General features: G+C 47.5%; 1 protein-coding gene across 1 annotated transcript; it reads right to left on the reverse strand.

Moving 5' to 3' along the window:
* Positions 1-423: 423 nt before the first annotated feature.
* nobox (NOBOX oogenesis homeobox) lies at positions 424-10,672 on the reverse strand. The gene is made up of 9 exons (XM_023976161.2): positions 10,495-10,672; positions 3,642-4,288; positions 3,312-3,474; positions 3,062-3,168; positions 2,778-2,911; positions 2,244-2,368; positions 1,887-2,151; positions 1,074-1,390; positions 424-979 (listed from the first exon to the last, which is right to left on the reverse strand). The coding sequence occupies exons 1-9, from the start codon at positions 10,526-10,528 to the stop codon at positions 573-575; spliced, it is 2,199 nt and encodes a 732-aa protein (XP_023831929.1). The 5' UTR covers positions 10,529-10,672; the 3' UTR covers positions 424-572.
* Between the last annotated feature and the right edge of the window lie 932 nt (positions 10,673-11,604).

Below are 11,604 nucleotides of genomic sequence, written 5' to 3' on the forward strand. Positions count from 1 at the left end.
CTAGCCTTATCCTCCCCCCTAGGCTCCACGGGTGGGAGAGAACGAGAGAAAGATAGAGATGTCACTGTGGGATGGGAGTGTCATCCATACTGTACATCAAATACACATTCAGAGACACAAAGGCAAGGAGACCCCAGCTAGTCCACTCCCTACCATCAAGGCCCTTCAGGTAGCTCGGAGAGGATTGGATAAGCAGCACTTTATACTGTATGGTAGCAACTCCACCCCACACACACAGGGAAATGGCACTCTCTGGTGGAACGGCTTGAGTACTGGACATCAGTGTACAAACAAATCCACTATATGGAGAGGACAGAAAAACACACACACTAAAGCAACCAGATGGATCAATGGTAAGTAACATGCCTTTATTACAGTCCAACAACCTGAACAGAACCGTCTGTCTCAACAATGAGCCTCAAAATATATCAGTCACACACGTAGGCACATATACATTCATACTCACATAAACAACATACAGAAGACACACACACACCAATGTTTTATTTGTTGACTTAACCTTTATTTAACTAAGCAAGATATGAAGACAGGAATAACAACCCCCAGGTCTGTCAGAAGAGTATGGGTGAGAAGTCACAGTGGAAGTGGCTGCTGTGTATATGGGGAGGGCTCTCATTCTCAGCCTTCACACAGGTGGGGGGATCCAGGAGGGCCAAGGGCGGTGTGGGGGCTCTGGGCTGGGGGGCGCTGACCCCTCTGGGGTGGGGGTGTCGCAGGGTAGAAACTGGGGGCAGGACCTGGGCCTGGGTAGAGGTGTGTGTGAGAGTGTGTGAGGGTCTCTGGGAGTGTGTGTGTGAGCGGGGATAGTAAGTGGGTGGCAGGTAGGAGGAGGAGGTTGGGTGGTCTCGGCCCCCCAGTGTGGTGGTAGTAAACTGGGAACACTGGTTACGCTGCTGGATGACTGCTGGGTGGCTGTAGAGCTGATCCCACGGGTACGACTGGTAGGCTGTGATACCACCTAGACACACACACACACACACACACACACTGACTCTACTGTCCAATCTCAAATTTGGTGTTTGTGTCTAGGTGGTATCCCGACAGTGACTCACCGTGTATCCCAGACTGCAGTAGGATCTGTCCCCCTCCTGTCTGTGCCTGGAAGTAGGTGTGGCCTCCAGCTGCATAGGTCACTACCCCGGGCCCACCCCCTGGACCAAAGGTGAGGTAGGAGGGGGGAGGGGCGCTCCCCTCAGGGGGGTTTGGGTTGAGGTAGGGGGAGGGGGTGAGGTAGGCCAGGCGGGAGGCCTGGGGCTGGTAGGAGACTGTAGCGCCACCCTGGTGGCTGGAGGTAAGGTAGTGCTGAGGATCTATCTTCACTGAGCTGCTGCTGCTGGACAGGAGATCACTGCTGTAGTCAAACAGAGAACTGAGGACGACACACACGCACATAACGTAAAGGGGATGAGCAGTCACAGATATAGTCAATCATAAATCAATCTGGTTTAATTACAAGTTGCCACGGGGAGACACCTCCAGCACAGAAAATGTCTAACGTGCATTCTGTGAGAAATGTTCTCTAAACATCAGCCTGAGAGGCTGGTAGGAAGACAAAACAATAGACTGTGACTTTGCCAGCTGCTACAGGATCAGTGTTCAGAATGCCATTGTTTCTTCAGTAGCTCTGATGTCAATCACCATCAAACAATATGAGAACAACCCATAGATTTCAGTGGCAAGTCTAGTGACCATCAACCCATACAACCAGAACACTGGAAATAATGTGTATTACAGACAGGGAAAACATAGTGTTAATCACTCTAAAATGAACTGTATTAATCTTCGATATTTCCCATTACACATAGGCATGGATGTCTTATGAGTCACATTCAGCCTACGTCAAGTAATGTCATTCAATTACTCACCCAGAGTCAGTCTGCAGGGTGAGTCCCTGTGTGTCTCTGTTGGGGGGGTGGGGCTCCAACACATCCATGAAGAAAGGCGATGTTGGGGTTGGTTGCGGGGTTGGTGGAGTGGGGCTGGGGGTAGGGTTGGGGGGGTTCAGGAAGGTAGTCAGGAGGGGGAGGCTGGCACGTCGTAAAGGTGGTGGGCTATACATGATAGGAGGTAGGTGCTCCACTGACCCTCCCTGAGGTCCTGATGGTAGCCCTCTCTCTCCTCCTGACCTGCCTGGGAGCCACAAACATATACAGTCAAACATTAACAAACATCAACAATTGTTTGTGTAGTGTGATTGATGGATGGAAAGTTTGACTGCCTACCTGTAGGGCTGGATGAGAGGCTGGCTAGCAGGGTGCTGTAGGAAGGGAGGGCCTGGGTGGTAGGATGGGGAGGCAAGGAGAGACCAGCAGGAGGGAGGAAGGGGGCGATGTGTCCTGCAGCTGCCCTATAGAGACAGAGTTAGTATAATCATAACTCAGCGGCCATTATCGCCCAGCTCAAGACCCTGTCAGCCCAACCAATGTGGGCAAGCTTCAAGACCCTGTCAGCCCAACCAATGTGGGRAAGCTTCAAGACCCTGTCAGCCCAACCAATGTGGGCAAGCTTCAAGACCCTGTCAGCCCAACCAATGTGGGCAAGCTTCAAGACCCTGTCAGCCCAACCAATGTGGGSAAGCTTCAAGACCCTGTCAGCCCAACCAATGTGGGCAAGCTTCAAGACCCTGTCAGCCCAACCAATGTGGGCAAGCTTCAAGGGAGGGTGCACATTGTCTGGAAGAGTTAATAATGGCTGTTTTGTTCTTTATTGTGGATGTCTGCAACCGGGGATCATATCATACTGCGGTCTGAGCCTACCTAGGGTGTGGGTGTGGTGCAAGGAGGGGGGTAGGGTTGGGGTCAGGGAGGCGGCTGCAGGTCTGTTTGTGTTCTGGCTTCACTGTAGAACGACTGGCCTTCCTCCACTTGGCCCTACGGTTCTGAAACCACACCTGACAAACAGAGAGGGGGGAGGGATGAGAGGAGAGACGGAGGAGGGTAGAGAGCGAATGAAGCAAAATATAAACCTCAAATCCTATTCCCCAATCCTAATAGTGTACGTAGGTCAAAGGTGACAAACCCTCCTCCTGGAGAGTACTAACCATGATCCTCTGGGGTGTGACGCCCACCGTGGCGGCAATCTCCTTCCTCTTCTCTCCATCTGGGTAGTGGTCCTCCTGGAACATTCCCTCTAGCTGCTCCAACTGGTCTACACACACACACAGAGGTTACACACAGACAAAGCAATAGTCAGAGCGAAAACACACACACACACACACACACACACACACACACACACACACACACACACACACACACACACACACACACACACACACACACACACCTCACCAGTGCTGTAGAGTGTTCTTGTCTTCTTCTTGGGCAGGGAGGGCAATAGGGAGGGGTCTCCCATGGTTACCGCTGGCAACAGGGGGAGGGGAAGCACCTGGCCACGCCCCCGGGCGCTGTAGCCAATCGAACGGCGAGTAGAGTACACTCGAGTCACCTTTACCTGTGGAGGAGCAGTGTGTGTGTGTTCGTTCTATTTATCCAGTCCTTTCACAACTCCAAGTATCTAGGGGTTAGTGGCTGTGTGAACTTTTTAGAGCACTGTGCAGGACACCATTGTAATGACATCACTCCTGACAGTATGATGTCATCTCCTCCCATCTGTCTTACCTGTAGGCTTTGGGTGGGAGGAGGGCTGACACTATGTGGGCGCTTCACCCCACTGGGCAGAAGGGGTTGGGGGTGAGGTTTAGGCTGGGTGTGGAATAGGAGAGGTCCGGGGGGACAGTAGAACCCCATCCCAGAGCTCAGGTACCCAGAGTCCTCATGAGTGGTGGTCGTCATGCCGACAGGGTCAGTTGTCACGCCGACGAGGTCGAGAGACAGAGCAGGCTCCATCACACCTTTCTGCTTTTTTTCCTCCTCTACCTTCTCATCTCTCTCTCTCCTGTCCTTCATCTCCTCTTCACTCCCTCTCTTATCCTCAATTTCCACTGCCTCCTCCTCTTCCTCCTTCTCTTTTTCTGCCCTCCCTATCCTCTTTCTCAACTGTCTCTTCTCCATCTCCCCTCCCTCCTCTTCAAAATCAACTACCACCTCACTCTCCTTTTCTCTTTCTGTTACTCCATCCTCACCCATCTCTCCATTCTTCTCCATCTCTCCTCCATTCTCTTCTTCCTCCTCCACTCTCTCTCCTCCTCTTTGTCCAGTGTCCCATTCTTCTATCTCTCCCACCTCCTCTCCTCCGGTCTCATCATCTCCACGGTAACTCTCCTCCTCTTCATCCTCCTGTTCCTCACACAGGAGGCTTGGGCAGTCTGCATACAGCCACACAGAGCGAATTAGCATGACATAACACTGTCATAATATGAAAAAACACTCACTGACATAGCATGATGGAGTGGCACAAAGTGACAAAAAGTTCAAAATAGCGACACTGAGTATCACTGGGTAATGACTAGTCAGGTAAAAGCAAATACTGGTTTGGGTAAAATGAGAAAAATCTAGATTAAGGTGATGTCATCATGTGGGCCTAGCTTCCGCATGCACATGACAGAGTGCCCCTCTGTGTTCTAAAGACTGTAATGAAAAGACCAGGTAGGCTGAGGCCACACGCTGCCTCACCTGCTTGTTAATTAGCTTCAACTGGGTTAGCTGAGGGAGTGAACATTATTTATAATAAGGGTTACATGGAGAAAATCGGACCTCACTGAAATGAAAATGGATGGCCCTTCCTTCAGCAAAATATATTTGACCTAAAACCTCCCTGAATGCTTGACAAAAACAAGTGACCCTCCCCTCTACCCCGTACCTCTCTGATTCAGAGGGGCTGGGTTAAATGAGGAAGACACATTTCAGTTGAATGCATTCAGTGGTACAACTGACTATACCCAAAATAATCATTAAAACAAAGTGGATAGCAGAGAACATGTCTACCATTTACTCTCACTTCTTGGACAGACCAGCACCTAGATGTGTAGTTTTAGAAACAGTTTTTCGGCCTGTCAGCATTGCATGGCAACGCAGGAATTTTGATAGAGCACAGGGCTGCTGGTTACTCTTCTTCTGTAGCTTAACCCAACGACAGAAAGTCACAAGTGTTTCCCTAAAAGCTGTGTGGGTTTAAACATATTCTATTGAACAGAAAGTGAATAGCTTAATCAATTGAGTGACATAATTAGATTACTTCCCAAGCAAAGTAAAAAAATATATAATCCTCAGCTATAGAAGGTTGTTGCTCAGCCTCTGAATGTCAAAGAAACGAAACAATGATATCCCCATATGCATCGGAGTCACGTCTTTACTGGGTATTTTACAGCTTGTTTCTAGCATAAAGTCACTAAAAGTGGCAGTAAAAGACTCGTTTGAAAAAGCCAAACGATCAGCCTATATCGAATCTCCCATTCCTCTCAAAATGTTTTGAAAAAGCTGTTGCACAGCAACACTGCCTTCCTGAAGACAAATAATGCATACGAAACGCTTCAGTCTGGTTTTCGACCCCATCATAGCACTGAGACTGCACTTGTGAAGGTGGTAAATGACCTTCTAATGGCGTCAGACCAAGGCTCTGCATCTGTCCTCGTGCTCTGCATCTGTCCTCGTGCTCTGCATCTGTCCTCGTGCTCTGCATCTGTCCTCGTGCTCTGCATCTGTCCTCGTGCTCCTAGACCTTAGTGCTGCTTTTGACACCATCGATCACCACATTCTTTTGGAGAGATTGTAAACCCTAATTTCTAAGCAAATACCTGGAGGCAGGGCTTTCTCCTATAGAGCTACATTTTTATGGAATGATCTGCCTATCCATGTGAGAGACACAGCCACAGTCCCAAACGTTAAGTCTTTACTTAAGCCTCATCTCTTCTGTAGGTCCTATGATTGAGTTTAGTCTGGCCCAGGGGTGCGAAGGTGAACGGCAAGGCACTGAAGCAACGAACCGCCCTTGCTGTCTCTGCCTGGCCGGCTCCACTGGGATTCTCTTCCTCTAACCCCGTTACGGGGGTTGAGTCACTGGCTTACTGGTGCTCTTCCATGCTGTCCCTAGGAGGAGACACCGACGGGATATTCCTATCCGGTTTTGCGCCCCCTCGGGCTCGTGTGGTGGAGGAGATCTTCGTGGGCTATACTCAGCCTTGTCTCAGGGTAGTAAGTTGGTCTGTTTATATCCCTTTAGTGGTGTGGGGGCTGTGCTTTGGCAAAGTGTGTGGGGTTATATCCTGCCTGATTGGCCCTGTCTGGGGGTATTGTCGGACGGGGCCAGTGTCCCCCGACCCACCCCTGTCTCAGTCTCCAGTATCTATGCTACAATAGTCTATGTGACAGGGGTCTGTTATAGCTTGTGTAATTCTCCTGTCTTATCTGGTGTCCTGTGTGAATTTAAGTATACTACCTAATTCTCGCTCTCTCCCCTCCTGGAGGACCGGAGCCCTACGACCATGCCTCAGGACTACCTGGCCTGATGACTCCTTGCTGTCCCCAGTCCACCTGCTTGTGCTGCTAATCCAGTTTCAACTGTTCTGCCTGCGGCTATGGAACCCTGACCTGTTCACCGGACGTGCTACCTTGTCCAGGACCTGCTGTTTTCGACTCTCTCTCTCTACCACACCTGCTATCTCGACCTCTGAATACTCAGCTATGAAAAGCAAACTGACATTTACTCCTGACCTGTTGCACCCTACAACCACTGTGATTATTATTTGACCCTGCTGGTCATCTATGAATGTTTGAACAGCTTGAAGAACAATCTGGCTTTAATGGCCATGTACTCTTATAATCTCCACCCGGTACAGCCAGAAGAGGACAGGCCACCCCTCAGAGCCTGGTTCCTCTCTAGGTTTCTTCCTAGATTCCTGCCATTCTAGGGAGTTTTTCCATGCCACCGTGCTCCTACATCTGCATTGCTTGCTGTTTACATCTGCTGATGTAAAAAGGGCTATATAAATACATTTGATTGATTGATTGATTAAGCATCACGGACCAAAGCGCTGTGCTTTTTACAATTTTCTTAAATAAAAAGCAGGCATATGGCATAGCCTACCCGCTCATAACCCCTCAATTGGAGTCTTGGTTTTAACTTAACAGCCCTTCACTGACACACAGGTAGGCTATTTAAAGAGTGCATGGATGGATATAGCAGCCTATAGCCTAATGTAATCTGTCAAACAGGACAGTTTACCTCTTTAACTTAAATAGGAAGAAATAGGCTCCAACACAAAGCCCTGTTGTTGTTAGTGAAGTCTAATTCAAATGAAGATGTTGAAATGAATAATGCCTACTGGAATTTGCCTACTTTCAGCACCATGAGCTGTCCATTTCTGATTGATTGTGCTGCAGCTGCTGCTTCAAGTTTCAGCACCACAATGTAAATTACTCAAATCTGGCTTCTTGTGAGGTCAATAACTCAAATAAATGGTAGTAGTAGCAAGCCGGGCCTCCCGAGTGGCGCAGTGGCGCAGCCACTAGAGATTCTAGGTTCGAGTCCAGTCGCAGCCGGCCGCAACCTTGACCCAGCGTCGTCCGGGTTAGGGGGGTTTGGCCGGCAGGGATGTCCTTGACCCAGCGCCGTCCGGGTTAGGGGGGGTTTGGCCGGCAGGGATGTCCTTGACCCATGTCGCAAATCCGGTGTTAGGGGGGTTTGGCCGGCAGGATGTCCTTGACCCAGCGTCGTCCGGGTTAGGGGGGTTTGGCCGGCAGGGATGTCCTTGACCAGCGTCGTCCGGGTTAGGGGGGTTTGCCGCAGGGATGTCCTTGACCAGCGTCGTCGGGTTAGGGGGGTTGGCCGGCAGGGATGTCCTTGACCAGCGTCGTCCGGGTTAGGGGGGGTTTGGCCGGGCAGGGATGTCCTTGTCCCATCGCGCACTAGCGACTCCTGTGGCGGGCTGGGCACAGTGCATGCTGACACGGTCGGCAGGTGTACGGTGTTTCCTCCGACACATTGGTGCGGCTGGCTTCTGGGTTAAGTGGGCATTGTGTCAAGACGCATTGGGGCTTGGCAGGGTTGTGTTTCAGAGGATGCCTTCGCCTTTCCTGAGTCCGTACGGGAGTTGCAGCGATGAGACAAGACTAACTACCAATTGGATACCACGAAATTGGGGGGGAAAAAATGATATATATATATATATATTATTTTTTTAATCGCCAAACTTTTCTGAGTCAAGATCACTTTCGCAGTCAAAAAGCAAGCAGAGATCTACTGCTCAGATTTTTTTTTAAACATGACTTACATTTTTTATGCTTTAACCTAATAAAAACAGCTCTGTAGGAATGAGATTTGTGCAGTAGGCCTAATACATTATCACAGCATATTAGCTATATGCCTAGCCTACCAATATTGTTCTTCTCAGACCATATTTAGATTTCAAAACTCAAGTTTTGATAAGCATGTACCATTAAAAAAAAGAATATATATATTTGCTTTTTTATTTTTACTGCTGATGGTACATGCATTTGATGGTCATGGTACTTTCAAAACAACTTGGAACTCTAAAAAAAACTATATCAAATCATGACTTCAGTGAACTTCAGGTCGGAAAGTCGGCGCTCTAGAAAGATGCCCGTGTTTCCGACTTGAAATTCCGAGTTGGATGACCATTTAAAATGTTTTTCCCAGTCTGACCTAATTTTATTCCCAGAGTCCCCAGTTCTCTTGAAGTCGGAGATTTCTGAGTTTCCTGTTGTTTTGAACATGGCATTAGTCTCAGCAGAGGGAGAGATAGCAGCAGAGGGTCCGCCTCTCACGGTCACTGCTCTATCCTTCCTTTCCTCCGGTGAGACTGACCAGAGAGAGGGGACACCGTCTTCCAGCTGATTGCAAATCTCAAGTCGCACCACATCTGCCTCATGCACAAATGAATGTTCCTATGATCAGAAAAAGTGAAATATTCCTCAATATTAAAATCGTCACGACAAACTGCTAATAAATATAATTGAACAAAAAAACAGGGCTATCAATACACTTGGCTACTCATTCATTGCAGATGCAGCACAAGTGGAAGTAGGGAGAGGCGCTTTACGTTTTGTAATAGTGTTGAACAAAAACAGTGTTGACAGTGTCGAATAAAAACTTTGACATGAACTCACTCATAAAAACAGCAGCTCTGTGCAGTATACTTTAACAGTCTCTCTCTCTGGTCATGGTTTTGCAAGTTATGAAATCTCATGTAGGCTAATGACTTGAAGATCGACCAGGCAATCGCGCAGTTAGTGACCACTGAGCTATAGGTTACTACACGCAAGATGGACTAGGCCTAATCAAATAATATTTTCGTAAGAAGCCTTTGACTCTCCTCCTGAACTGCCACCAGAGACCTACACAGTACAGCCATTGGTTAGGCAGCATACAAAAATAGTTTTTGATCAGCAAGAGCAGAGCAGGTAGGGGCTCAGGGTTGGAACAGCCATTGCAGTGTATGATGCAGCTTAGCTGTATACACCATCCCATCAGTTATCTTAGAAATATACCTTTGCTCTGTGACTCTCCAAACATGCACTTCATAGCCTGTAGATCATTGTATTGTGACCACGCTAAATAACCTATTAGGCACACTTCATATTGCACACCCAGCTGATAATCAGAGAAGAGTGGCAGCATCAGGCACACGTTGATATATAGAAATGTAATCAATTACATGACCCTCCCCTAGACTAGAAAAATATATCTATACACACTGAACCCTCCCCTTGACTAATTTATAAAAACCCTCTTAGGCTTCACTCCCCCCTATCTGTGATACCTAATGTAACCCTCATCCGCCACCCGTTCTGCCAGTCACATTCCGTTAGAGGTCCCTTAAGCACACACATCCCTGGGTCGCTCCTCTTTTCAGTTCGATGCAGCTAACGACTGGAACGAGCTGCAAAAAAACACTCAAACTGGACAGTTTTATTTCCATCATGAATATTCTTACTGACACTTGTGGCTGCTTCGCGTGATGGATTGTTGGTATCTCTACCTTCTTGCCCTGTGCTGTTGTCTGCCATGTTTTGTGCTGTTACCGTGTTGTCATGTGTTACTGCCATTATGTATTGTTGTCTTCGGTCTCTCTTTATGTAGTGTTGTGGTGTCTCGTCGTGATGTGTGTTTTGTCATATATATATATATATCCCAGCCCCACATGAGGCCTTTTGGTAGGATGTCATTGTAAATAAGATGTTCTTAACTGACTTGCCTAGTTAAATTTAAAAAAATACATTGAAAAAACATGACCCTCCCCTAGTTTCATCCAGATAGCCTAACGTCAGTCATTATGTAGCCTACATTTCGATCCATCCCTAATAGCTAACGTTAGCTTTCTAAAGTATAAGGCCTTTATATAGTCGCAGCCTGCTTCTTATTAAAACTGCCCAACGAAACAAAGTTAGGCTGTTAGCTAGGCCACTTGAGCAAAACGTCTAACTACTTAGATACTGTTCTTCTGTGAAACGACGGGAGAATTAACCTATTAGTTAAAGACCGAGTTAATTACTGTTTGAACAATGAATCAATTAATTAAACGACTGCAAGGTAATGAGTTAATTTCTTCCTCACCGTAATCATCCGCTGCCTCACGCATGTCATCCATAACGAACCTGCTTTCACGAGCATCAAACTCTAAACTAACAATTTATTTACCGATAAAGTCAAACACGCTTTTTTGGAATTGATGCATGAGTTTGCACCGTTTCGAGACAAGTGATAAGGTTGATTGACCAATTAGCTAGTTGAAGACAGAACAATCACATGTAGCGGTTGAGCTGAATCAGCCAATGAGAGTCCTCAACGATCCGAACAGAACCGAGTAGGGAGATTCCATTGATCAGAACACCTGGGAACAGAACGCGTGGGCCTAGGGACCTACATTACTACACGAGTGTGATGTTAATTCCAGCACCCTTGTTGTGGTAATGCTATGTATGAACTAGCTCCATAATATGAAAACAAAATGAAATTCAGATCATTATTGTAAAAAAACAAAAAAAGATCTAGACTGATATGGCCGGCCAGTTCCTCTATCAATTCAGAGGCAAGACACCCTTCAAACGTTTGGTGGCATTCAAGGCAATCGTGATGAGTCTAACAGATATGTTCGTATTTTTATCTAGGGGGTATGCAGGGACCTTATGGCTGGTTTATGATGAAATGTGTTACTCATATGGGGGTTCAGTTCTACAGCTGTAGGGTGCAAATATGGTAGGCCTACAATAATTGGTTTGTGCTAGTGATATGTCACCCACAACAGTGAGCTCAGCTCCATTGACTGTAACTGGCTACCCAGCACCACTTCATTCCCTTCACATCTCTATAATATACTGTTACACGATTCACAAAGAATCAAGTACAGCAAGTACTAGCAGCAACCCCAATATATCACCCTTCTCTCCCCTTCGTCAGCGAATCAGACCAGTAGGTTATGTAGCTTTGGGGAGGTATGTGGCGACTGGGATGTAACACCATAGTCAAACAGCAGAGGGCAGAGTGTCACACCATCACCCAGCCAGCGTCACTCCATCCATCTATGACATGGTAAACCCTCCCATTCTCCCCCCTGCTTCTCCCTGAAATGTACTGTACACACTTACACTCCTCTAGGATTTAAAGGCATTGGATTGGTGTAGACTGAAGGAGCGTCTGTCTAGAATAATACCTACCTACACCATT

This window comes from Salvelinus sp. IW2-2015, linkage group LG31, assembly GCF_002910315.2.
Source record: "Salvelinus sp. IW2-2015 linkage group LG31, ASM291031v2, whole genome shotgun sequence".
In the NCBI taxonomy this organism is placed as follows: domain Eukaryota; kingdom Metazoa; phylum Chordata; class Actinopteri; order Salmoniformes; family Salmonidae; genus Salvelinus; species Salvelinus sp. IW2-2015.